Source organism: Corvus kubaryi, unplaced genomic scaffold, assembly GCF_017639235.1.
Source record: "Corvus kubaryi isolate FWS band 111438036 unplaced genomic scaffold, C.kubaryi_AGA036_p1.0 split1-37173, whole genome shotgun sequence".
NCBI lineage: Eukaryota > Metazoa > Chordata > Aves > Passeriformes > Corvidae > Corvus > Corvus kubaryi.
Window position 1 is genome coordinate 25727 of NW_024582074.1, and position 27253 is coordinate 52979.

General features: G+C 45.1%; 2 protein-coding genes and 1 long non-coding RNA gene across 4 annotated transcripts in view; 1 reads left to right on the top strand and 2 right to left on the bottom strand.

Annotated features, from left to right (window-relative positions):
• Positions 1–2820: 2820 nt before the first annotated feature.
• POP5 (POP5 homolog, ribonuclease P/MRP subunit) lies at positions 2821–4424 on the top strand. Its single transcript, XM_042053885.1, has 5 exons — positions 2821–2919; positions 3012–3154; positions 3231–3380; positions 3889–3972; positions 4150–4424. Exons 1-5 carry the CDS (start codon positions 2900–2902, stop codon positions 4245–4247), a joined length of 495 nt encoding a protein of 164 aa, XP_041909819.1. The 5' UTR covers positions 2821–2899; the 3' UTR covers positions 4248–4424.
• Positions 4425–4754: 330 nt separating this feature from the next.
• RNF10 (ring finger protein 10) lies at positions 4755–25675 on the bottom strand. Of its 2 annotated transcripts, XM_042053884.1 has the most exons (17): positions 25105–25675; positions 19226–19425; positions 16548–16747; positions 15465–15555; positions 14248–14432; positions 14034–14170; positions 12384–12544; positions 11922–12050; positions 11508–11766; positions 11145–11278; positions 10487–10604; positions 10066–10167; positions 9445–9579; positions 8527–8624; positions 8238–8298; positions 7927–8085; positions 4755–7028 (listed from the first exon to the last, which is right to left on the bottom strand). In XM_042053884.1, the coding sequence occupies exons 1-17, from the start codon at positions 25262–25264 to the stop codon at positions 6952–6954; spliced, it is 2406 nt and encodes an 801-aa protein (XP_041909818.1). In that variant the 5' UTR covers positions 25265–25675; the 3' UTR covers positions 4755–6951. The 2 variants fall into 2 exon arrangements, with proteins under 2 accessions (XP_041909818.1, XP_041909817.1); XM_042053883.1 differs by having other exon boundaries at positions 7013–8085.
• A 649-nt stretch (positions 25676–26324) lies between these two features.
• The window catches only part of LOC121676896, a 26170-nt gene continuing 25241 nt past the window's right edge, over positions 26325–27253 (bottom strand). The window contains exon 2 of the long non-coding RNA XR_006020650.1: positions 26325–26822. This is a non-coding gene — a long non-coding RNA (uncharacterized LOC121676896). The remainder of the gene's footprint in view (positions 26823–27253) is intronic.

Sequence of the window (27253 nt, forward strand, 5' to 3'; positions counted from 1 at the left end):
TAATGTGTATAGACTGTGCATGTCATCCCCCTGTCCTTGCATGCTCTGCCCTCCATAATCTCTATTTGATAAGATATCCCAAGGTCACATTGTCTCTCCCAGGTCTGCAGGAGAGACATCCATCCTCTCTCTTGGCAGGTCTCTTGACCCATTCTTCCATTGAAATAGCATTTTCTGATTTTTTTCTTTCTCAGATCTTTTCTTAGGAGACAGTTCTGACTGTGAAACTCACCATCACTTGCAACAGTTTCTTGAATCCCTGACACTGGAATCAATATAGCAGAGCTGGCAAAGGGTGAGAGTGAGGAGGTGAGAAAACAAATCTGAAGATGTTGTAACCTTTTAGTCCTGTGCTGTCAGTTCAGCACACCAGGATGTCCGACTGGACTCACACACCTTGTATTAAGACAGACAGTGACTGTGCAGGGAGCTGTGGTGACTCAGGTCTGCTCTGTGCATCCTCCAAACCAACAACAGGGAACTAAGGCAATATCCAGTGTGAAATGAAGCAGCACGGGGCTATCTCACAACACTGCTCTCTGCACCATGTCTCTCCTAATCAGCCTTCTGGACTGAAAACAGAGGCCTGTGCTGTACACAGGGCCCAGCCTGTAGCATGCACAGTGCACATGTCCTATTGGATTACAGGGCAGAGTGCACTCACGTGCTCTGCTTGTCAGAGCTCAGTGTGCCTCTGCAAGAAAGAAATAAAGGAGGGCATGGATAAAAGCAACCTGAGCAGCACAGGGCAACCTGAGCCCTGTCAGAAGGCAGGTTGGGGGATGCCACCACAAACACAGGAGAAGCAGGGAAACATACCTGGCAGGCACACCGTAAGGCTAAGCTGGAATCTCATTCCACAAAGAAAATCAATTGAATCTTCATGGACTTTAATATTGTTAAAAAATGTGAGATTATCTTATCACCTAGGAGCTGATTGTATTGACTAGTGGAACAGATGACAGTTAGATCCCCATTTGGATACTAAAACACAGAGCAATATGGCAAAGATCAATGTAATGCAGTCCTCTCATCGAGAGAATGCTTCTGTCTGCATTAGCTTCAAAACTGCCCTCAGTCCCTTTGATTGTGGCCCAAGAGAAAAAGTCTCTTAGAAGTCCATACTGGGCTTTGTGCTTTTTTTCCCTCAGGCAACTCATATTCTGCAGTTCTCAGAAAAAAACACAACTCAAAAATGTGATCACAGGTGAAGGAAAGAAGTTCATAGCCAAAGAGAGAGCAGCAGAACAGGCATCTGTTTCAGAGGGCAGAAGTTTATCAGCCAGGACAGGATTTCCACTGGGTTTATCATTGTTTTCTGTGCCTAGAATGAAGGTCATTAAAGATGTTTCCACCCTGAATTAGCAATGAGTTCCCACTTAATCTATAGTGTCTCAGCACTCATATGTGACTTGGCTCCGAGAACCTCGGTGAAACTTTCCCATCTCACACTAAGATATTTACCTCACACCTTTTCCCTTATTCCCCCCATTCCCCTCTCCTCAGCTTATTCTCCTACCAGGTCTTTTCAAAAAACACTCCCTGCTTCCTCGACCGTGTCACACATCAGTTTGGGACACCACTACAGAAATAATTATAAGGAGTGGCTCTGTTCCACGATTTCCTTAGCTGTTGTCATTAATTAGCACATATCCCCAAACCCCCGATACCTGAAGCCTGAGGAGCTACAAATACTGGAGCAGTTTTCTGAGGCAGCAAAGACAGAGCCCTTCCAGGAGCATCGGGGGCTCTGGACGCTCTGCTGAAGCTTTCGAGAGGCAGGTAATCGCCAGCCTCCACCGGACCTCCCGCGGCTCCCATCACACGGAGACGTCCCGTCTCCCTCCTTTAGACTTTTTAGGCACAAGATAAGGCGGGCTTGGCCGGGGGCGGGTCGGTGCAAAGCAGCAAAAGGGACTAAAGGCGAAGCATCTGACCTTCTGCAGACCCCGCGCTCCCGCCGCCCCCTCAGCCGCCCCCTCACGCCGACCCGCGCGCCGCGCGCGCCCCCTGGCGGAGGGCGGGAGCAGGCGGTGGGGCGGCACGTGGCCGCCCCGAGAAGGACACGGATAGAAGCGGGTGGGCGGGGGGGAGTCGGCGTGCGCCGGGAATAGTGCGGGCAGCGGGACCAGGGAGTCATCGTCCGCCTGTACTTGGCACTAGTGGGGGCGCGCCTCGAGTGCTGTGTCCAGGTCTGGGCCCCCCAGTTCAGGAAGGCCGTTGAGGTGTAATATCACCCGGCCAGAATGTGCCAGGATATACTCCACTAACAATGGAGCGGATCCAGAGGAGGGCAGCGGAGCTGGGAAAGGGTCTGGAGCGTATGTCCTATAAGGAACAGTTGAGGGAGCTTGGGGTGTTTAGCCTGGAGGAGGCTCAGGAGGGACCTTCTCGCCATCTACAGGTACCTGGAAGGGAACTGGAGTCAGGTGGGGGTCGAGCTTTGTTCCCAGGCAACAAGCGACAGGACAAGAGGACACAGCATTAAGCTGCGCCAAGGGAAGTTTAGGTTAGCCATGAGGAGGAATTGCTTCACAGAAAGGGTGATCAGACATTAGAATGGGCTACCCAGGGTGGTGGAGTCACCGTCCCTGGAGGTGTTTAAGGAAAGACTGGACGTGATCTGGCTAACATGGTGGTGACTGGTCACAGGATGGACACGATGACCTCAGGTCTTTTCCAACCTAAGCGATTCTGATTCCGTGACTCCGTAACCCGCCAGCAGCTCGTGGCTGTACCGCGCATGCGCGATCCATGGTGAGCGGCGGAGCCACCCCGGTGGCCGAGCTGTCCTTCCCTTGTCCCCGCCCCCACACGCCGGCGATTGGCTACAACGCGCGGAGACACCTCGCCCATTGGCCCGGCGCGCCGTCTGTCCCGGTCGCGCGCCGCCGCCGCCATGGTTCGGTTCAAGAACAGGTGAGGGGGTCGGGCGGCGCTGCCGCGGGGTTTGGGGCCGTTTCCGCGCTGCGTTGTTCGCGCTGCGCTGTTCACGCCGCGCTGTCCCGCAGGTACGTGCTGTGCGAGGTGGTCTCGGAGGACCCGCGGTGCCGGCAGTGCATCGAGGACCGCACGCTGGGCCTCGCCGTCAGAGACGCCATCGCGCGGCTGCACGGGGACTACGGCTTGGCGTGCTGCTCCATCTCCTTCACCGGTGCGGGGGGGACGGGCGGCCCCCGGGGGTGCGGGGTCCCTCCGGGTCCGCTTACCGGTGCACGTGTCCCCCGCAGTGAAGTACCTGAACGCCTACACGGGGACGGTGCTGCTGCGGTGCCGCAAGGACTCGTACGGGCTGCTGTGCTCCGCGCTGCCCTTCGTTCGATACCTGGAGAGCCGCGCCCAGCGCTACCCCTGCTTCCTCAACACCCTGCACGTCGGAGGTCAGGAGCCCCCCGGGCCTGGGGGAAGAACGGAGCTTTAATTATACTTGCCACGACCCCGTGGTGCTGCTCTGGGTGCCACAGACATTCCTCGTGTGTTAATAACGTCAACTGCTTTAAGCAGATCCAAATAAGAAACAGGCACCAGCAGTTCTTTTTTGAAATCCTCGTTAATTTTGCTTGGAGTTTCATTACATTCATTACAAAACCAGAGCACCAAATACAATGTTCCATTCTCTTCTTAAAATACATTTTCAAAGTATAGTATCTTCTATATTGTGAAAATTAACCCCCAGGGCAACTAGCAGGCACTGCATGTTAGAAATTATTACTCCACCACTTAACCTCAGCAGTGCAGAAATGAAGTCTACAGCCCCTTCTTAGCATTTGCATTAACAAACTTGTTTCCTGGGGCATTTGTCACTTGATGCTCTTTGGGAGATACTCGAGCAGCTCTGAAACATTTGGTTGTGTAGATTGTTACGTACTGTTCTTGTGATTTCCACAGGTACCATAAGAACATGTCAGAAATTTCTGATTCATTATAACAGAACACAGCTGCTGAGGTTGTTGCAAAACTGTACAACTGAAGGTGAGGTTCTCCAGCCACTTTCCTAAAATGTAGCCTCAATTCCTGGGGATTTTGTAGGATATATGCTGGGCTACTTCTGAATTCTTGGCCTGAGAAATGTTTCTTTCTTTAGAAGTGGAGAATATTCCAGTGCATGTGAAGAGATGAAGTAATAACCCTCTGCTTTCTTTATTGCAGAGGAAAGACAATGTATACAGAAGTCCTTGTTGAGCTGTTTCCTTACAGAAGAGCAGTCTCAAAGTGGAGATGAGGATGATGGCACAGAGACAGACTGAATGTCACTTGTTACTGTTCACCTCCATTCTGTACTTATTTAATCAAGTTGTGACTGGTTATCTTCAGTGTTAAGCAATGCAGAGGACAGAAAAAGCATTTGTTCATATTTAGACTTCATTCCCCATTCCAGAAATTCTTAAACAAATTTAAAAATAATAAAACATTATTTCATTTAAGTAGGCTACTTGCCTATTTCACTCCAGGAGTCAAAACCACTTGCACTCCTGAGGAGTGCAGCAGCTCAACGTGTTCTTCATGCTGAGGTTGAAGGGAGCTTTAGGCAGTTGGCACAGACAAGGAATGTAGTTATTCTCCTTCAGCATACAAAAAGCATTAACATCTGCTTTTTACCTTATCTTTAAGTGCTCTGTTAACCACAGGGCTATCCATTGTTTTGAGTCAAAAAAGCACCAGTTGTGGACACAGGAGCAGAGAATACATGGAATGCATGGCAGAGCTGCAAGGCTCAACTCCATCCCCCCCATTATAAAACTCATAGGTACAAGTACTGCTTAGATATTTATTAAGTTTACACCAATCAGTTACAGGAAAGTAGCATTGCTGGTATTATCTCGAATCCATAGGAAAACAAGAGACAATTGAAGATACTGTCCCTGTGGGGACTGCCCCTGCAGCAGGGACAGCCTGCCTTGCCCGCATCACTTCCCTTATCCTAGTGTCTGTGACATGTGAAGGTGAGTTACACCAGCTCCAGCTATTCTCTCTTCCCAATGCAAAGAAAAGTTGACTGTAAATGTACAGAGATAATAAGAACACAACAGATACTGGTTAGACACTTAAATAGTTACTCCTGTTCCATGGCTTAAAATTACTTGCTGTGAACAGTTAACTGCATATTTGAATCTCTCTTAGTTGCTTTCTCTGCCCTCACCAATTCTTTTCCTATAAGCATTTTAAAGTATTGACAGCAAGATGTGTTACCACTTTCAGGCATCTTGTCTTAGTTTCTTTGCAGTCACCTGACAAGCTGTACTCAGTCTTTCCATCAAGCAGGGTTAGTTGTGACCAAGTGTGAAGTCAAGCTGCTTTCAAAGAATGCTTTGCAGGTGTTTCGTCTATCCTACTGTAGCAGTTGGAAGCATACTTTATCTTCCCCCTCTCCTTTCTGGTCTACAGCCACATGTGACATACTCTTTGGTACTAGCTTCCCAAGAGACACACATCTGGAGCCTGTTGCTTTGCAATCAAGCACCCATGTATTGACATCAGCTTTTTAAACAGGGACACAACCACTAACTGCCAGTGATGTTGGAATACCTAACTCCAGGTGCCTCAAACACACACTTCCTTGCTCAGATCTGTCTCGGTGTCAGAGGGACAGAGCACACCGAAGTCTGTGCCAGTGCAGTCAAAGACAACAGAAGACACTGTCAGTCTCCTTCTCTAAGTTCAGTGGTACTTTATACGAGCATCCTGGAAATTAATTCTGCCAGCAGGAAGGTAAAATTTGAATCTGTGCAGTGGAGGTTTCTGGGGCTCCACACTGCTATGACAGTTCAGCTACAGCTGAGGAAGGGTACAGTACTGTAAGTGCGTCTGTGTATGATTTATTGCGACTGTTGGCCTTGACTGGTACATGACACCTAAAATTCATTTTATTCAACAAAATCCACACCACTTAACTCATTAGCTCAAATCAAACCACAAGCAGTGCAGAATGTGTCCACCCAAAGAAAGAGTGGGGAGGGGTCCAGGAGAGACATGTTCGTAGCACAGATCAACTTACATCTGAAAACCAAGCAGATACAGGCCCTTAACCCAGTACAAGAGAATCCCAGTTTCTTGCTGGGGTATGAAAGTTACCTACAGACTTCAGCTATCAATTGTTCTTCCAACTCAGGAGCAGCCAGTCTCAAACCATCATTCAGATGGTTACTGGAAGCCCTAGAGGGGAGTGTTTATTCTAAATGATCAGATTAAAAAGAATCTGTAGCCCATGGTTGGCAAAAAACAAAAAGTAATAGCCTCACTCACCGACATTAAAACAGACCTGAACAACTGAGAGAAGTCAGGAGGTTCCTTCTACCACTAGTGCCAGTTTGGATTTTGAAATACACAAATCATCAAGCCACTTTAAAACCAAGTAGCCAAGTTCTGCTTCACACTCACCTCAGCTTTTTATCTTTCCAAGCCAGGAGAACAGGAGGAATTCTTGCTCTTTAGAAAAAGAACAGATATAGCAGCTAACACGCTAAAGCCAGTAAGTTCTTTTGCCTGTTTCCAGTGCAGCCAAAACCAGTTTCTCAGGAGAGCAGTTTGACAGCTTTACTGTAACAGCACTACCGTCAGTCAGATGGACTTCTGTCCATGAATAATTACAGGGAAATAAAGGCTCTCTGCCTTTTCTCTTGGGTAATACTGCAGTACTTTGGCAGTGCCACACAGCTCTAAGGACTTTGACACTGCTTATCAGGCCCAAAAAACTGACTTGGCAACTAGAAGCCTTGGTGGATTTGTCTGTGGGTTGTTACTTCCAAAATTCTGTTTCAGTATAAATTCATTAAGCAGTTGGAATCAAAACATGTTACTTCAACATACACTGTCATGGTTTCCTCCTGAAGCCCCTAGAAGTCCTGGAAACACAAGTTTAGGCTGTCCAAATTTAAATACTTAAACTACAGCAGCAAAACAAAGCAAAATGAAAAGAAAACCAGGAGAGGAAACTTCTCTTGAATAGCAGAATCACTTTGTGTGAACAACAGAGGTGCTGAACAATAGCTTCTGCTTCTGTTTCTTTCTTTTCTTGCCTCCCTTTTCCTCTGTGAAGAATTAAAATGATACTGTCATTCTTGTCATGGAACAGGAACATCACACACAAATGATAAATGGTCTTCCCTAGCCTAAGTGGCTTCTACCAATCCACAACACTTCCTATAAACTCACTGAACACCAGGTAGTTTAACAAAAAATTACTGCAGATGAACTAAGGGAGACTCCATCACACCTGAAACACAATTACAAACATGCCTAAATGATTGCAAAGTTAATGCTGCAACAGCAGACCCTAGGACTGCAGCATCCAGCAGTTTGCCTTTCCAACAAGTATTACTTTCATACACGCCCAAAAAAAACACTGCAACTGGAGCAGACACTCCACTGAAACTCCCAAGCCCTCCCATCCAACTCTCTCCATCATCCAGTGCAGTCTCCAAACAGAAGCCAAAGCTAACCATCAGAACTGAGCATTAAAAATTAGTTTCACCAGCCAGCACCAGGTTTAAGTTCACCTCAATTTGTTTCACACTCCCTAACTTGAAATTTCAGCTAGCAGTTACCTTGTCATTTTGGTCAAACTGAAGTGGTAGTTCAGCAGCTCAAGTATTTTTAATTTAAAAATGCATAACCTGAACTTCCTTAAGATAAAGCTTAATTTAGGTTCTGGTAGAGACATGGCCGACACGATTGTCAAAAGCCATCTTTGTCCCAACAGGATTCTTTGCCTGTTGGAGATCTCAGCTCCCACTGAGAGGTTGCTTTAAGCTGACAGAAGCCCTAGGCAAGCTGTTCAGAAACCACAACCTGACAATTTTAAGAACTGTTCTCTGGCCAATTTTTGGTCCCCAAAATTGCTGCTTTCACTTCTCCCAGAGGAAGAAGGGAAAATACTCAATTTTTTTGCTTTCAGAAGTTTTCCTGTCTTTTCCCCCTGCCTTTTACCTGATAAATGATCAGCTGTGGACGGTTTGTCCAGTTTCAGGAGGGCTGCCTCAATAGCTTGGCTGAAGGAATTCTGGAAGCTGGGCACAGGTATCCGGTCAGAGCTGTCACTTTCTCCATCACTGTCTACAGGCACAGGGAGTGCCAGAGTGTTCTCATCTGAAAGAGGGAAGGGCATGCAGAAGGCTGTATAAAACTTTTCACCACACAAATGCTCCTCCACACTCCAGATCCTTCTTTTGAAGTTACAAGATTTCTCACATTTAGACGCATGGTAAAGAAACTGAAGTACTACTACCAAATTTTCTTACCTCTTGTCTTTGGAGCAGGTTTAGGCCACGTTTCTGGTTTTGCCTTTCCAACTCTCAACATCTATCAAAAAAGTTGTAGGGTATGATTAAATTCCACGAACTTGAACAATCCTGCATACCCCCTAAGTGGCAAGAAAATCTAGAAACCGCCTCAAGCAGTCAAACCTTATAATGTTTCCTTAAGATTTATCCCACATTGCTTTTGTAGGGGAAGCAATTGTAGTATCAGCCTAATCTCCAACTAAGACACAGGTAATTCTGACAAGATTCACTCTGCTAAATAGTTTACCTGGGCAAAGGAAGGGAAGGGAGACTCTTCTTCCAAGCTTCCACAGAGCAATGGGCTGACCTGGCTGGCAGCAGGTGACAGCAGAGTTGGAATAGAGTCTGTATACACAGAAAGGAGCTGAGAATTAAAGCCAGTTGCATTTGGCCAAGGCAGTCATTATGCTGCTTATCAGGATGTAACAGAAATAAAGTTTTGTTAACATATGTAACTCATCCTTTTTATCTCATCGGTTCTATCCATCAGTCACACAGTAGGACCTCTCAAATTTCCTCAATCTTTTTATTTAAGGGAAATTTAAGTTTGCTTGTGGTTTTCTTTTTGTTTTCTTTGTTTGTTCAAGGGGTTTTGTTTACTTTTTTTGGGGGGAGGGGAGGGCTTTTTATTGGGCTTATTTTAGTATAATGTGTTGGAGAAGATGGAGATGATAGAAAAAATGCCAGTAGTGCTTTCCTGGCACACACTCTTCTTTTCTTCTCTTTTTGGGGCAATTGTTTCCTTTCTTCTGCCTCATGTAAAAGATGGGGTAACTACAGTGCAGATCTCATATTGTCAAAGTAGAGGCAGTAAAAAGCAGACAAAGGAACAGAATGTTTCTTAGCCATGTCTGCCTTTTGTGTATGATCTCATAGGCAGTCTAGGAAAGAATCATAGAATCACTGAAGGGTTTGAGTTGGAAGGGACTTGAAGACCATCTCAATCCACCCCCCTGCCATGGGCAGGCACCCCTTTCACTACACCAGGTTGCTCCAAGCCCCATCCAACTTCGCCTTTAACAGTTTCAGAGATGGGGCAGCCACAGCTGCTCTGAAAAGAAGCTGTCTTTGATCAGTGTTGAGAAAGTTTAGCATGATTACCTGAGCAATAGATCCCAAAAGAATGATCAAGAGCTAGATGTGATGTGTTTTTCCACAAGCTCACCTGTCTGAAACACAAGGCTTCTGCCAAGAGGAGACTGACAGAAGCTCTGATGATCAATGCTGGTAGTTTCTCTGGGGCAAGGGGTAAAAGCAGGGAACTGCTGCAGATTCTCTAGAGCAATATGGACCTCTGGATCTAAAAAGAGATTTTAAATTAAAGCACTGCACAATGTGGGGGAGGACTGTCAATATGCAAGTCATTTCGGGAGTCTAGGAGGTGCCAACTCATTTCTTTCCGCTCTATTTTGGAGACCAGTACGAGCCCTGGTGCTGGATGGAAGCAGTTTCTAGGCCTTTTTTTGCCTTCTTCACTTTTCACTTTACATCGTGATTACTATAAAAACAAGAGAGCTATGTACACCATGGAGATAGCTGTGCCCCTGGATGCCCTCCATCTCTCCCAAAATGTACAAGTATGCAGCAATTGCATAACATCACTTAACATCCTGACTAAAACAGCTAATGTTTTTCATTATACAGACATTGTTCCTAATACTTTGTAATCTTGTTCTAAGTACACACTACAAACTACAGGCCTCAGAGTTCATCCTAAAGCTCAAGAGATCAGCTCAGCAACCAAATATGACTAAAAATCCACCAGTTATGCACCATCATGACTTACATTTGCCCTGTTTCTTGTTTTCTTCTATCTCAATCCTGCGTTCGCGCCGTTGTTCATCGCGAGCTTTCTTCTGCCGTAGACGTTTCCTCTTTTCAAGGTCATCTAGGAGCAATGCACAGCACTGGATATCAAAAACCCCAATAATCTGGCAAGGTTTCCTACAGCTCTGAGAACAACCTTTTAACACATTAGTAGCAAAATATGCTTACAAACAACATATGCTCTTCCAAGCAGTCGGGATGTTTTATTCTTTTTGTAATTATTGTTTATGAAACAGTGAGTTGGGGCTGTTCTGTCTAGCAGTCATTAGACAGTTGGTGCAAGAACAGTAAAGCTCTAATGTATGTTCTTTTTTCTACCAGTAAAGGGACAAAACCAACTTCCCCTTCATGGAAGAACCTACTAGAAAGGTAGTACAAACCTGAAAACAACTCTAAAGTCTCCTTAGAGATGACAGGTGGCTTCAGAGCCAGTTCACAAATGCTGAACTCACAGGTGAGGGGCAAGTGACAGAGGTAGCGATGACGCTGTCTTATATCCTGATAAAGAGAGAGTGATATGTCACCACAAGGACTGAAGGCAGCCATGGTGATGAATGGAAGTAGAATGCACACCATTCATCAAATCAAATGGAAAAAAAATAGCACCAGTGACACAATAATTACTTTAAAAACTACAAACACATGATGGATGCCCTGAGTCAGAATCAAATGTTCCAAGATCTCCACCAACTACACCATAATCAGACTTGAATGCAGTTATTCCAGCTTGCTTACTGATTTTCATGTTCTTCTTTCCTCCCTTCTCACTCACATCACTGGAATAAAATTCTGCAGTACCAGACTTGCAACACAATTATTTTTGTACTGGACCTTCTAGAAAAAAGACTAGACTGCAGCCTACTTACCAAAAGCAACATATGCCCCAGCACCTTCCACAGATGCCCTTCACAGATTATCATCCCTACCCATTCATGCTTATTATTTCTTACTACTGAGGAGAATCAAGTCTCCTCTATCAGCTACAATGATCAATCTGCTAAAACAAGGCCCTTAATTAATAAGAAGTAAAGTAACTACCTCTGTCATGGAGTAGCCAGTTATCTCCACTACAGCTGCAGTTATCTTCTCTGGACTCTTCTCCAAGCTGCCATATTCACGCACAAGGCATCGAACGTTCACAGGGTGAAGGTACATGCACTGCCCATCCTCCGCTGAAAGGCAAGACATCATCACTCCTTCTTTGCCTGTTCATTTTCAGTACCCTTCTCCCCACCTCAGTACACCCTCCACTAATAAAATTAAAGCTCCATTCTGAGTTCCTGTGGCCCTTTTATTTCACAGGGGTTAGCTGCATCTAATGAACTGACAAACACATTTCTCAAGGAGGGTCCCAAAGGAGGCATCTCTGCCCCTATGATTCCAGGATTTCATTCCACTGACCTTGATAAAAATAGTAAAAAGGAGAGCTGCCAAGAGGTCCACTGCTAATTGTATCTTTAGATTCTTGGCAACTTGTTTCAGCTGGATTTGGTTCTACTGTAGTGTTCATAACAGGTTCTCGTACAGTGTCCACCTCAGGTACTTCCTCCTCATCCAGCACTGCCTCTTCTACTTCCACAGGAGGTGAAAAGGAACGTGCCAGGTCAGAACAAGGCTCCACAAGCTCCTCATCGAATGCAGAGAGATATTCCACATCACACTACCACAGCAGAGAGGATAGAGTTAGTACCACGTCACCTCCTTCAAAGATTATCATTTCTGCAAAAATCTTTGGCACAAGTTCACTGCACACTGCAGTGTGAACTGGCAGAACTAAGTGTTAACACGATCTGCCAGAGCAGATTTGTCACCCACCTTTTTCTCTTGGGAAACAGCAGGCTCCACAGCTTTGGAGCTTTCTAGGACCAATTCTTCCACAGCTGCACTGATTCCAGCAATGCCATTATTTTTATCCCGGTCAGCAGAGAGTGCTGTTTCTCGCTCCTGCAGATCATCCAAAGGGATCAAGTTTCAATTTGCCATTTAAGCCAGGAGGCCGTCACCATAGCTATTTTTAGCCTTGCCCTCGTATTCCTTTCCTGGAATATCATCCATCAAAAGCCATTCTGCTGTGTTATCCTGAACACCACACCAGATACCTGGAGTCCAAAGGCTACAGTCTCCAAGGTGTATAATGCTACTCCAGCAGCAAACACCAGCAACTTGCTAGAGACCAGAATAATCACACACAACCATCTATGCAGCAGAACATGGATGCTCAGCACCCAGCATACTCTTAAAAATAAAGCTACTAAAAGTCTCGCAGGAGGTTGTTACCTTCAACTCCTGGATAGCTGCCTCAATGAAACAGGCTTCTGGGGTGTGCTTTTCTTCCTCATACTGTTTCAGCAATGCCGCTTTCTCCTCCAGAATCACCAGCTGCAAGACCTGCTCCCTGGATGCCAGAAGCAGCTTTGAATACTGACTGTGCTGGTCATCTGCACAGAAGGAGCACCAAATCATTAATATCTGCACACAGAGCCACCAGTTTGAACTGCTGCTTCTTCTGAAGTTTTGTTACTGCTCACTTTTGTGAGTTAATCCCCCAGGGCAGACAACACTCAGCAAGAGCTTGATACAGACTCCACAAATTACCATTGTATCACAAGCTGGTGTCACATAGCTGCTCTGACATTTATCTCCCCCACACAGCACTTTATCTGCCACTGCACCACTGAGTTGCTACACATCAGTAAAAATCAAGCCTAAACTTCTACACTGTAGAAGCATCCCCTTTGAGAAACCTTGGGGGCGTCAAAACTTCCTGAAACAATGCAGTCTGCAGCTTCTTCCTCTTTCTTCAAAAATACTGCAGTTGGAAATTTCTGCAAAGCACCCTACTTTGGCTCAAACTAGTTCATAAGACCATATGTATTAAAAATGCATACAAAACATTATTATGAGGTTTTTACAAGAAGCACAGCAGAAATAGTAAGCTAAAGAATTGCAAGTTTAGCAAAAGGTGACCATTGTCACTACTTTACAGCAACCACAGCATCCCATATTAAAACAGTCCCCATATTCACTGCTCCCCAAGGGTCCAACCTTGCCTACAGACAACAAGTTAATGGTGAATTTCCTGGCTTTAGAATGTTCTCAAATCCTATATTTGTTCTTTTGTTTTATGAAAGGACTTAAAGTCCTCTAGTTTCAAATACTGAGCAACACGTAAGACCACAGCCTGCATGCTGGATTATCCATCACATGTTAGGAGACTTGACTTTTTCCAGAGTTTAAATGCATGCAGCCCTTCCTAAATGTGACTGCAAAATGAAGTGAGCCAAGACAGCCCACAAAGCAGCAATGTTCAGTAAAATTATTTCTTTAGTCACAAAATTTTTGTGATACTAACAGATAAGATGATGAGTTAGTCACACTCTTGACTGGAGAAAACTGAAGATGTCAGGCAACAGATGTTTGGAATAGGTTTGCAATAATTTTGATTATTTCCCCATAGCATTCACTGACTTCAGCTGGTAAGTGCAGATGATGAAAACCTTGTTGAAGATTACAGCCTTGAAATAGTGTAGACACAGAGACAGTTATTTTTGTGAAGCTGTATAATGAGGAGTCAGGAGGAAAAAAGTTAAGGACACTGAAGAGCCAATAAAAGCAGTAATAGTCACACCAATGACTGCAGATGCAACGTACACATCAAACTATAAGCAGGGACTGAGAAGGTAGGAGTCTGAAGTGCAGTCACGTGAAGGGACACAGCACACAAGCTAAAGCCTTACAGAAAAACAGTGTGAATAGGAAGTTTACTGTTAACGTGGTCATTAAGCATTTCAGCTGCTAAGCCCCATGTTTTGCAGTCCGGTGTATTTTAAGGTGACAGCATAGCACTGCCAGGGTAAATTGTCTCTACACTAATCCTGGTCACAGTTAGGAACAGGATTCCAACCACCAGGACTCAGATACACTCACCTCTGATGTAAACAGGCTGAACCACATTCATCCACTGGGATTTGGGCAGTGCTACCAGAACACCTTTCTCTCTTCTCATAAGTTGCATCGTAATGGTATCACCAATTGCATATTGACGTGTTTCCATAGCAACAACACTGCAATTTATAGAGGAGGTTAGCCGTGTAAAAATAACATTTCAAAAAGATGCATGACTTAATTAATGTTGTCTCACCTCTTGAGATCCTTCTTGTGAACAGAGCCATAACAAATAGGACACTTACTCCAGGTCTTTTCACTCAAGGAGAGATAGTGAAGAATACATGCCCAGCAGAAGATGTGCCCACAGCGGGTGATCTTGGCTGCGGTTGGTGGGTACAGACATATGGGGCAAGAGGGCACTTCATGGCTACAGATTCGCTGAAATGGCACATGAGAAGAACAGTACAAGTTTTAGACTTAGAAATCAGTTCCTGGGATACAGAATAAGCCACCTGTAAGATCTACTCTAACATATTATCTTCCAGCTCTTTAGGCTCTGTTCATTTACCAAGAAATTAGTGCACTGTGCACTAACACCTTCAGGCTGCACAAGGAACAACCTTCTAAGCCACCCATCTTATTGCTCACATCTTATTTCTACTCTAATGACATTAAAAAGTGAGTTTTCTCATATTCATCACCTCACGTATTCATCATCTTTACGAGTTAGCAGCATCTTCATCATCCAAATTCAGACAGTGAGAAGATGGCAAGTGAGCTCTGTGGCCTCTCACACAAGCAGACTTATGCAGCCCTGTGTAACTGTGAGACTGAACTTACCCATTTCCATGAACATGCTAGGTCTAGTCAGACATTTTGGTAGCACCTCTGTGTGGCAGAGACATAACTGCCAAGCAAGCACCTAGATTTTTTCAGCTCTCTTGTAGTGACAGGTAACAGTAAGCCTACCTCCTCGCCACCTACACCATGCACAAGACTGTCTTGGCAGATACAAATTTCTGCTTGAGGCAACCCAAAACTTTTGACCACAATTCTCAAGAGATTTTCCATTTTGTTGCTAGGCAAGATAGGCCACCTATGCACAGAATAATTCTTCAAAATTCTACACTCTAGTCCTCTTCCATGGACTCATGCCTAAGTTTTCTCTTAATATCTCCATCACAAGGACTCTGTCTACAGAATGTCAGATTCTATTTTTGATGAACTCCCATCTGCAAAAGCAAGAAGCTGCTAATTTTCCTAATAGATTTTAGCACTTCTCTTTTCCTGTCATGAAAGTATTTCATAATATATTCCATGACAGATCTTTCCCAGTATTGTGGGAGTGACAGAAAAGGCCTCAACTCAAAAACAGCTGAGTTTTATGTAATATCACAGAGGGAAAGAGGTAGTTAAAGACAGGTTGAGGTTCTTAAGAAGGAAAAAAAAATCTAGCCCATCATAACTGACCACTTGCTCCACAAAGTCCCAGTTGACCAAGGTATCTGGATCAGCAAAGTGGACTGTGTAGTCCTGTTCTTCAGAGACAACAAACTGGCAGCTGGGGAAAGGCAAAGAGACAGATGATCCACACAGTTGTTTCTAAAAACTTTTTGAGAACTATCCTACAGGATTCTCTGAGCTTCTTCTTTGTCCAGAAGAAAACTGCTGGATGCAGTCAGTAACTTATATCAACAAAAAATCAAGAGTTCAGTTCACAGCCAGATCAGGATACTGGTGTGTCTAATTTCAGTTAGACACAACATCATACACTAAGTACAGAATGAGCCAGGCAGACTGGTTTTCCAGAAACATGTAAGAAACAGCTGCAATGGGGATCTATTAAAAAACAGGGAATCCACGAGGGGAAAAATATTGTCACAAAAATTACAGCTACTGGGGTTCCTGCAAATAGACTTCACTACAATAAGCCACAAAACATTATGGAGAAATCAGAAGCATCAGTGCTGAAAATACTTTTTATCTTTAACATTATCAGAGACAGGAAGTCCTGAACACACTTCAAACTCTGGGGAAATTTCCAGTCAAAAAGGAATTCTGCTGCTAGGTTACTATACTGATCATCATTTGGGTTATACTACATACTTAGGGGCCTGCAAAATAATCAGCATTTTAAGAACTAAGACCCATGTAAGTAATTGCCTTTGGGACTTATAAACTCAGATTAGCTTTCATCTAGCAACTGCTATCCCTTCGATCTCAACATACCAACTTTTGGAAAAAAACAGCCATCTTTTATAATGAACTACACAGATATTCCCAAATAGGAGTGTCATGTCCCAAAGCCATGCTTGAAAATTTGAGCAGAAGATTTTTGTTTGTATCTAAAGGACTCACTCCATCAGATACCTTGCGAATAGGTGATGACAACATCCCTTTAAAATATAGTCATTACCACTAAAAACACTACAGAAAGGTAATTTCACCCTGGAAAAGACAATACAACTAGTCAAGCCCAAATGCAATTCCCTGGCTTGTCACCCCTTACAGCTCCATGCCTCTGCAGAAGAGCCCCATGGATCTCCCACTCACTTGGCCTGCAGGAAGAGCTCCTTGTTGAATGGTTTATGTCCCCACTTGTTCCTTTTCCCCCAGTTGCCATGTCCATTCCCATCAAAATGTCCTGCTTGGCCACGGGGTTCAAAGGTGAAGTTCAGTAAGTGGTTCAGATTAATCTTCTTGGGACCAGAGAACTGGGCAGGGCTGAACTCTGCCCGTTGAACCTCTGCTACCTAAGAGAGAAAAGCATTTGTTAGAAATTGCTGGAGTTTACAGCAAAAGCATCAGTACAGGTGGACATCCAGGCCCTATCAGTGATAGCACACAGAACACGCAGCATCTACTCACTCACCTTCTCCCATCCCTGTTCTGCAAATCAAGTAGTGCAGCATTAGAAATGCATGAGAACTTGCAAGTCAGAACTCAGTGGTCTCATCCCACACTGAGCAAAAGGAAGAGAGAGTTAAAACAGCCACAAAGACAAGTAAAAGCTGGCAAAACATAGTCAAGAAGTTGTTCAAATCCTCTTTTAGACAGTAATACAAGCCTGATTACTGTTTGCACAGGTTGTACTTGTTTTGTTTAGTTTTCATATAATGAAGCAAAGAACTAGAATTCAACGGAGACAGCAGGTGAATTTTGAGCAGGTGATCTAGGTGAGAAGTGCTGCTTATCCATCAAAACCGAAAAGTAAGAGTATCAGTTAAAGCCCACACTCTACAGTATTTAGATCCACATCAGCATAAAAGCCTCAGTCTAGTTTAACCTTGATATCAGCAAGGCCATACAATTACTTTCTCACTACCACTATCACTTGTAAATTTGTGCCCTGAAGTGGTTGGACACAATCAATCTTCAGAGGGCAAACTCTGGCCTGTGTAGGAGACTGGTTGGCAGAGTCCCTTGGGAGGCAGTGCTGAACGGCAAAGAGTCTAGGAAGACTGGACATTCTTCAAGAAATCTTAAAGGCACGGGAACATGCTGTCCCCTTATGACAAAAAATGAGCCAGTGGGGAGGACCAGCCTGGCTCAACAGAGAGTTTTAACTGGAACTCAGGAAAAAATGGAATTTATGACCTGAGAAAGAAGGGACAGGGAACTCCGCAGGACTCGAAGGATGTCATGAGGTTATGCAGGGAAAGAAGTGAAGGGCCAAAGCCTGACTAGAACTTAATCTGGCCACTGCTGTAAAAGAAAGATGTTTCCATAAATACATCAGCTACAAAAAGAGAGCTAAAGAAAATCCCCATGTTTTATTGGATGCAAAGGGAAACAAACATAGTGGCAAAGAGTGAGGAAAAGGCTGAGGTACTTAATGCCTTCTTCCCCTCAGCCTTTAATAGTAAGACCAGTTGTCCTCAGGGTACCCAGCCCCCTGAGCTGGATAGGGAGCAGAATGAAGCCCCCATAATCCAGAGAAACAGTCAGTGACCTGCTGTGCCACTCAGACACCCCCAAGTCCATGGGGCTGGATGGGATCCACCCAAGAGGAGATGGAGCTGGCAGCAGTGATCATCATTTACCAGCAGTCCTGGCAAACTGGGAGGTCCCGGTTGACTGGAAGTCAGCAAATGTGACACACACCTACAAGAAGGGCTGGAGGAAGGATCTGGGGAATTACAGGCCTGTCAACCTGACCTCAGTGATGGGGAAGGTTATGGAGGAGATCATCCTTCAAACCATCACACAGAGTGTACAGGACAACCAGGGGATCAGTCCCAGCCCTAAACCCAGTGTGTTTATGAAAGGCAGGTTCTGCCTAATCTGATCTCCTCCTATGACAAGATGACACACTTAATGCATGAGGGAAAAGCTGTGGATGTTGTCCACCCGGACTTTAGACAAGCCTTTGCACAGTTTCTCACAGCATTTTCCTGAAGAAACTGGTGCCCACAGCTTGGATAAGCACACCATTCTGAGTAAAATACCTGTCCAGATGGCTGGGCCCAGAGAGTGGAGGGAAATGGGGGGACATTCAGCTGGGCCCCACTACTGGGGTTCCCCAGGGCTCAGTATTGGGGCCAGTCCTGTTTAATGTCTTTACCAATGGTCTGGACAAGGGCATTAAGGGCACCCTACGCAAGTTCACAGGTGACACCAAGTTGGGCGAGAACGTTGATCTCCTGGAGGGTAGGAAGGCTCTGCAGAGGAATCTGGACAGGCTGGATTGATGGGCCAAGGCCAATGGTGTGACATTCAACAACACCAAGTGCCAGGTCCTGCACTTGGGTCACAACAGTTCCTTGGAATGCTCCAGGCCCGGGGAAGAGCAGCTGGAAAGCTGCACATCATGAAAGGACCTGGGGGTGTTAGTTGACAGCACCTGAACATGAACAAAGTGTGCCCAAGTGGGCAAGGCAGCCAATGGCACCTGGGCTGTACTAAAAATAGTGTGGCCAGCAGGAATAGGGCAATGAAATTGTGTCACTATATGTTTTCACAAAGGACCTGTGTCATGAGATGGGTACATGGCCTGTCTTGGCACCCATTCCTCAGATGGCATTTTTACCTAGAGCAAAGAGCACTCTCTTCTTTAGTTGCCAAGTTACTCTGCTCACACTCTCTCTGGCATCTCAACGATGTTAGCACCTCTTATCACTCTATTCCTTCCCAGCCCAGGAACTGAACACAGCAGACCTGTCTAGGCAGGCCAGGGTGATCCTCTCATCCCAAGAAAGAAGGCCTTGGAGGCATGGCATTACACTTCTCACCTCATCTCGTCTTCCACCATTAGAAGAGCTAAAAGGTTTGCCACTTCCACTGCTGCCTCCCCTTTGAGGGGGCATCTTGTTAAAAGCTTTGCTTTTCTGTGAATTGGAGCGACGGGACTGACTGGAAAAGTTCTCATTTTTTGAATATGAAGTTTCTCTTTTACGATTATAACGTTTGGATCCACTTGCATTCTTTCCATCTGAAAGGAAAAGAAAAGAAAAATCAGATCAGCAGTCTCAGAGCTGGCCCCATGTACTGCACCTCAGCTAACTTCACCTCAGAGATGAAATCACCTCAGCCACTATCTTAAGGATAGTGTTTATCAGGACATTAAATCCCCCCAGTAACCCAAACAATTTCATTCCTATCATTGCCCAAAGAGCTGGTCAAAGAGTTTAAAAGAATATATTTGCTGTGCTCTACCTTTTATAAAAATAGTTGAATTTCCTTTTTCCAGATTTGGAATTGCACCACCACATATCAGAGTGTTGCCTGGTACGTTACGTTATAAATACTAACATCACATACCACATCTTCATGCCCCATTACAAGAACTGACAACAACTAGTTCTCTTTTTTTCATTTAATTTGCCTAAAACACACATTTCATCATATTTATCACTACACTGAAAATACACTGTATAAACACACTGCTGCCTGCATTTTTCTTGAAGGCTTCTGTTGCCTGCATTCACTCACTTCTGCACTCTATGCTTAAAAGATCCCAGCAGATCTAATTCTGTTTAAAAAACACACTTTTATGTCATCAGGCCAACAAATGCTAATTGATCTTGAAGCACAAACCAAATGCTTTGTGGCCTTGCAGGGGCACATACCTAAGATCTAAGTATTAAGTCCACCAACAAGAACTGCTTGCGAAAAACCATACTTGGCACACCACTGACCCTAACACAGGATGCAGTGGTGAAGCACAAAGAAAAACACTGCAGGAATAAAGTTCACGAGAGCAGAAAAATCATTCCAGCTCTTGAGAGGGGTTTTCTGTGCCTTAACAGCTGCTACATCAAACTGCTAGAACAGAGGTAATACTATGAAGGTATTTCTAGTAGTCTTAACACAAGATCAGAGTTGCCCAAGGACACAACGGACTGCTGACTGGTTGCTTAACCTGGCACTTCCACCACTCGCCCTAAGTTTTATTTGTTGAAGAGGTATGGTGATAAACTCAAAAACAAAACTCCTCAGGCCCCACAAGACATCTATCCACACCAGCCAGCCCCAAAGTCACTCTGGATACTCAGTAAACATTACACAAATAGCAAGGCCTCACACAGTATCTAGCTGCATTTTATAAAAGCCTATGAGTTTCCCTTTTCCCACTTTGTAGTCTTCCTCCCCACCCCTTAACGTAAACCTTACATGGCAGGCAAACACACCACTGTGATTCTGGATCATGTTTCTCATACAGGCAGTTTCATTGCCAGTGCTTCCAGTTTCCCCCTTTCTCAGCACCACTTCTCATCTACCGAAGCATTTAAAACAGCTGGAATGGTATATATTTTTTTTTTTGGTTACGTTTTTTCTCCCACCTGCACCTCCCAAAAAAGGTGAGCTGAGGACAGGATGGTCTGTGTGTTATTGCATATTACTGAGGATCCAACTTCTAAAATAAATTAAGTAATAAAAGTGGCTGGACCAGGTTCTGTGCTGTCTGCTGTTTCTTGCACTTGTCAGACTTCAGTCTTTGCCTGCAACTACAGCTAAAACAGGACACTATCACTACTTTCACACAGTGTGACAGACAAACTTCATTTTGCAGACAAACTTCATCATCAGAAATGGCAATTTACTCTGCTATTCAAAAGGCTGATCCTTTAATTCAGAATTAAACCAACTCTGTCAGAACCACAGCTGTGTAACTCAAACACATGCCTGCATAGCTGGCAGTGCTTTAATGCACATCAGGCTCAAAAGACATGGCTTGAGCATTATCAGGAAAAAAACACACCAGAAGCTGCCAAGTACTGAGGGTGTGACCAGGTCTGGTTGAGTGATTAGGCAGATCTTTTTTGAGAGTGTTTGCAGGGAAGAAGGAATAACCAACACCTCAGAGTCTCTGGTAAAAAATTAAGTCATTTTGAAGAGGTCTGGACTACTCCTTAAGTTACTCAGGAGCAGAACTTGTCAGTTTAGAGCTCAACCACCCTCTTAAATCTGTAATTTCAGCAAACGCACTAGAGGGACACGTGCTTGTTGTCTGTACCACTTTGTAGTTTCTCTGCCATCTTCAAATGGGGAAAAGAAACAACTCAAAAAACATCAGTCTAAACTGGGTGTTTACAAGGCCCCGGAACAGGGAACAGCTCACCCCTGCAGCTGACAGAAGAATTTCCTACCACTTAAAAGTTTTAATCGAGTTACTCACAATCAAATTTGTCAGTGAGATGGTTTACATACATTCCTGTCATACGATAGGTCCTTTCAAGCCACCTACTAGAGCCTTTGGGAGTCACTTTAGTGACTCTCGTATTTTATAGGAAAGAGCTCTCCACTTGTGTCTTTTTTAAAAGGACCCTACAACAGTCTAACAATGCTTCAAACCTGATTTTACAGATTGTTAGTTTCACCCTCCCCCCCCCACGAGAATAACCGACCTCAGTAGAAGTCTGGTCCATCAGAGTAGTAATGAAATTGGTCAGCAGACAACCAGGAGCTCGGAGAATGCACTTGTAAATTGGAACAGCTTTCCCCTATCCTAAATTAAGCAATGCTGTTCCTTCCAACCTTTCTAGCATGCCACATGTCATGCTCTCTGCTTTCTATCATCCATCACAGCACTCCCACAAAGAGCAGGGCAGGACAGGCTGCAGTCAGGCACCGAGAAAAGTGGAAGATTCTCACTGCCATCCTCTCTTGTGAGATCCCAGTTTTAAGTAGCGTTAAGTTTGGATTTGGTAGCTTCTCTTCTCCCCTCTTTTCTTGGCAAATTAGGAGTTAGCAATGGCAAGAGTGCTGGTGAGGTACTTACTCTTCACTAAGGTCTTCAGTTAGTCCTTTTGCTGTTTTCATGGCATCTAACCTACATATACACAAATTATGGGATTTATCTCCCCATTTGCACTCCAAGAGACTTACAAAAAATACTGTCCATATAATGTAAAAAGACTAGCAACAAAACTGTTCTTGCATTTTGGAGCAAGCCCTGAGATTTGTGGTTTCTCCTGCTGCTAGAGGACCTCTATCTCCAAAGATCCAGAGTGAGGAGATGAAATTCACAGCGTTAGGAGCAGCTCTAGGTGACCACTTGGGCACTGGAGCTGCAGTACTGGTTTGTTACTGGGGTCAGAACTGCTGTTTCCTTCCATCTTTTTCACCTCTTTCCTGCTGAGCTGTGCTGAAGCCAGCAGCATTGCATAAGGGATCTGGATCACACTAAAGCCACAGGGTTGTTTCATGAAAACACACAGAGGCTATTGCTGCCACCAAGGCAAACATCCCAGTGAACAGGAGGTGACCGACTTCTCACACAGCCCAGCCAAGCAGGCTCACACGGGGTCTGATAAGGCCCAGGAATGTTTGTGACAACTAACGCTGTCCATCAGCTCTTAAGGACTGCAGAGAATCCCAACAAGCCTGTTTTGCCTTAGCTAGCTACTTTATTCCACTCTAATTGGATGTGATTCCTGTTGGCACACTAATACAACATAAAGAAACTTTTCTGCTGGAAACTTTCAGTTTAGTTTAGTCTCTGAGGCCAAATTCAAAAGATAGGAGGAATCAAGCTTCCAGAAAGACAAGGGAATACAGTAACCTATTTAGCCCATTTCCAGCTGCACTGCAAGAGAAAGAAAAGCTACCATAAGGATTCAGGAATATCCATTTCTTCATTTCTTCAGCTGGACAGTTACAGCAGGTAACTCTGGAAAGCATCAAATGGCAAGTGCTTGACTGGATTTAACCCAGTGACCATCTAAGGAAGGTCCATAAGATTACCTTCCCTTTCAGAGGAGACACAAGATTTCCAGAATACATCCTATACCTGTCCTTAAAGGGATGGACCACATCAGCTACAAGGACAGTGATAAGAAACTCAAGAAAAATATTCCATATGGTGACATGCCAGTATCTTACATGCAACAGCTATGAAAATATAGCCACAATTTTACCCAGTTGCATCCTGTGTAGTCATTTGCCCTAATTTCACCAAGAGAATCCTTTCATTTTAGTTTTCAGTACACTCCAGTTAAGATAGTCCTAAATAAACACCTACTCCTATGAAAAGAGATTCTAATTTTTCCGGGTCTCTTTGATGCCCTGTAAGGGAAGCAATTCATCCATTTGCCCTCCAGTGTAGTTCAGAAGCAAGTATCATTGAAGTGGAATTATGTAATGACAAAATTTTCCTCTGTTTTATTTTAAAAAGAGGTCTTAAAAAGTCTTGGGGTTTATTAAATTAAAAGTATCAGAGTAGAAGAGAACAGTCATCACAATTCTTCTCCCCACTGCTCCTGTGCTTTTGGTGATTTTTTTTGGTTTTTTTTTTTGCTTTTTGTTTCCAGTGGCATTGTTTCAAGCCTTTGAAAGGTGACATTCCATAAAAACCACTTAACACTTTTATTCTGGGCTGGAATATCAGGCCTTTTACTTCCTTCCTCAGTACAGATACTGTGTCTTCTACATGAAGAGATACCAGCCACAGCACAGGCCATCTTAACTCCTTCCTGAAGGATGTTTGTATTCTGAACAAACATGAAGTTTATATTGTGAACAATCCTCCACAGAGCATCACACACCACTACAAAAGAAGCTGAAGTGAGGAGGTGTCTCTTGGCACGACAGAGACAGAAAAAATTCTTCTTAAAAAGACTTCCAAGTGTTTGAATTTGAAGTTAAAATTTCACTGTAATTGCACAATCCCACAACCTGGGGAGCTGTGGGTGAGTCATCTCCCATGTCCCACTTCTGCCAATCCTGTGGAAGGTCAATTAATACAGGTGAAGAGCAGGTTACCCAGGACATGACCGTGTTTAGAAGGTCCAAAAAGGAGTCAACAAACACCGCCAAGATACTAATTTTGTTAACCTGCTGGAGTGCACTGCTGCTTTCTCAGAGGCCTAAAGTAATACAGCCAAAACAAACCACTGAGGAAGAAGGAAATTAGTACAGCAATGGTGGTGTAGCAATCTGTTGACACTCTCTCATATACTTCCAGGACTAAAAATCACCAATTTAATCACTACTGCCCCATTTCTAGGTTTTAGGAAGGTTAAAAAAAAAAAAAAAAGAAAGGTTGCCAGGAACACTCTGTTCCTAAACTGGTTTAGGGAACTAAAGGGGCTTAGGTCTTACCTTGAAATGACGACAGGAACCACACTGGCTCCTGACAAACTGCTCTGTCAGCAGAACCAGCTGTTTGCAATGCCAGGGGTGACACTTTGGGTTGAATGCCAGATAAGCAAATTCTGAGCTCCCCCAAAGGAGGTCCCTGAAACACCGGGGCAAGGGGAATGCTGTGTACAGACCTCCTTGGCAAGGTGTAACAACGACAGGTACAAGATAAAGTTAAAGGCTCTATTCACAGGCACTGGTGAATGTATGCTCTTACTATAGCACCAGGGCTTTAGCTCTCAAGCTAGTTATTCCAATACTAATGAAGATAAAGCAATAACCCTTAAAGGAAGAGGAGAGCGGAAATCCCAGCTCACCAAACAGCGAGCAGAGCCGGAAGAGGAAGGAAAAAGAAACCAAAAACAGACAGTGACCTGAAACGCCGCCTATTAAACCTAGCTGAGAGACAAACAACCCGATAAGGCGAAGTTCAGCTTCGCCACAAACCCAAGGGCGGCATAAAGCCGTCTGTCCCCCCGGTCCCAAGCTCACCCCCTCCCTCCCTGCGGAGCCCCTTCCCAGCTCTTACCGCCTTTGGGTTTAGACTCCCCCCCGGCGGGCCCGGCCGAGGCGGACCGTGGCTGCTGCCCTTTGCTGCCGGCCGAGGATCCGGGCGCACCGGAGCCGCAGGGGCTGCTCTTGTCCATGGCGGGGGCTACGGGGGTCGCGCCGGGCGGGCTCTGCAGCATCAACGGGCGCCCTGGGCGAGCGGCGGCCCTGGGCGAGGGGGCACGACGGGCGCTGGCGGAGCCGGCGGGGGCCCAGGCTCATGGCCCGCGGGGGCGACCGGCGGGGGCGGCGCAGCGCGGACTCGGCCTCCTTCATGGCGACATCTTCTCGCTGCTCCGCTCGAACCGGGGAAGGCCGCGGGAGGCCGGGCCGGGCCTGCGGGGCTCCGGGCGCGGGAGAGAGAAGAGCTGCTCAGGGAGCCCCGCGGGGCCCGGCGCTCCTGCCGCCCGAGGGGTCGGCACCACCCCGGCACCCACCGGCTGCTCGGCGCCGCACCGGCCCCGGCTCGGCCGCCGCTGCCCCGTAATGGCGACAAGTCGCCCGCAGCAGTGGCCGGACCCGGATGCAGCCGGTCCCGAGCGGGCCCGCGGGCATGCCGGGACTCGTAGTCCTGGGCCGCGCGGAGCGCGCCGGGAGCTGCGGGGCGGGCCTGCCGCGGGCCCCGCACACCGAGCCTGGAGTCCGCCCCTCGCTGCCGTCCCCGCACCGAAGGGATCACCCCCACCTCCAGTAGCGTCCGAGAGGATAGAAAATCATCTGGTATAAAATCAGTGCTACCTCTTTGTAGCAAATAACCGTAAAAGTTAAAAAAGAAAACCAACGCAAAGTACCTCATCAGGTCTACTTGAAGTGATATTTTTTAACTTTTCCCTCAAAGCAAAAGGGGGAAAAAGACCCCACAAGGCAACCTCGATCCTAAAAGCATTTCTTTTAACCTTTAAAATAACAAAGATCTTGAATGCCTCTCCTGATGCCTTTTCCATTATTTTAGGGATGAAAGCTTCAAGTTCTGTGGGAGAGCAATTCCCAGATTCTTAAAAAAAGTATGGGTGGAGCATGTAAGGGCATCTTTACCCCCATAATTCATACCATGATCTGAATCTACAGCCCCTCAAGTAAAAGCTTCACTACTGGTTTTGTACGCACAGGCCACATGCTCTGTAACACCAGTATGATCAACAAATCTAGGAATTTGTGTTTTACAAATTTCAAACTGTGAAAAACGAGGTTCACTCTTAGTAAAATTTTAAGGAAAGTTTAATAAAAGGGACAATTAGGAGACAATAGCAAAAAGGGTATTACAGTCGGGTGCTTTGGCAGAGATCCAAAGGCACACCTCTACAGCCAAAAGATCGTCTTTAAAAGTACATCTCTTATTCCATATTCATCACAATCATGCATGATTCATAAATTCTTTGGAGTTTCTGTGTATCATCCATCAGCCTTATCTTCCTCCTTGGCTCCATTCCGTCTCTGCTCCCTCCATAAATTTTTCTCTCTGGTTTCGGGTCTTCTTCTTCTCTGATAAGATACTCCAGGAATGTGAAGGCTTTCTCTGCCCATCTTTTTTAAATTGACTACATAAGCAATGGACATTCTATATCACGTTTTACATTACAGAACCTAGGTAAAGTTTTTCTAACATTAAGGAACATGAAAAAAACCAACATCACGATACATTCATAACAATTACGTAACATGTGAAAAGCCAACATCACAATACATTCATAACAATACCTCCCTTTTCCTTTTTTTACAGATCATTTGGCTTGAGCTGTATCCCTTGTTTTCTAGCCTTTATTATTTGCTCATTTTTTTCACAAATCAATCTTGCTTCTTCAAAGGGGTCTTTGATATCATTTTGCTTCTTTAACACTATGATCTTTTGTGCCGTTCTAGATGTAGCCAATTTTGGTTCCACAGGCATTGGTACTATTTGCATGCCTTGGACCACAGTAGATATTAATCGAATGAAACAGGGGATCAGGCAAGGGAGAAATATCAAGCCTGCGGTGGCACATAAAAGGAAGAAGCCTCACTTCTTCCACCATTCTATTCCCAATACATTATCCCACCAGCTAAGTTTTAGTGCGGATTTATTTCTGCAGGCCTGGGCCCTAGGGTATATCACCGTGTCCCGCAGCCATAGGGAGGAGGAGGAGAGAAGA

Bases quoted from the DNA above. Each gene is read 5' to 3' on its own strand.
- POP5 (XM_042053885.1), top strand. From the start codon at position 2,900: ATGGTTCGGTTCAAGAACAG. The intron at 3,155-3,230 runs GTGCGGGGGGGA...TGTCCCCCGCAG, and splicing joins CTGCTCCATCTCCTTCACCG to TGAAGTACCTGAACGCCTAC. The intron at 3,381-3,888 runs GTCAGGAGCCCC...TGATTTCCACAG, and splicing joins CAACACCCTGCACGTCGGAG to GTACCATAAGAACATGTCAG.
- RNF10 (XM_042053883.1), bottom strand. From the start codon at position 25,264: ATGCTGCAGAGCCCGCCCGGCGCGACCCCCGTAGCCCCCGCCATGGAC. The intron at 14,433-15,464 runs GTCAGTTATGAT...GTGCCATTTCAG, and splicing joins GGGACTTTGTGGAGCAAGTG to CGAATCTGTAGCCATGAAGT. The intron at 12,545-14,033 runs GTGAGTGTATCT...CCTTCTGTGCAG, and splicing joins TCAGCCTGTTTACATCAGAG to ATGACCAGCACAGTCAGTAT.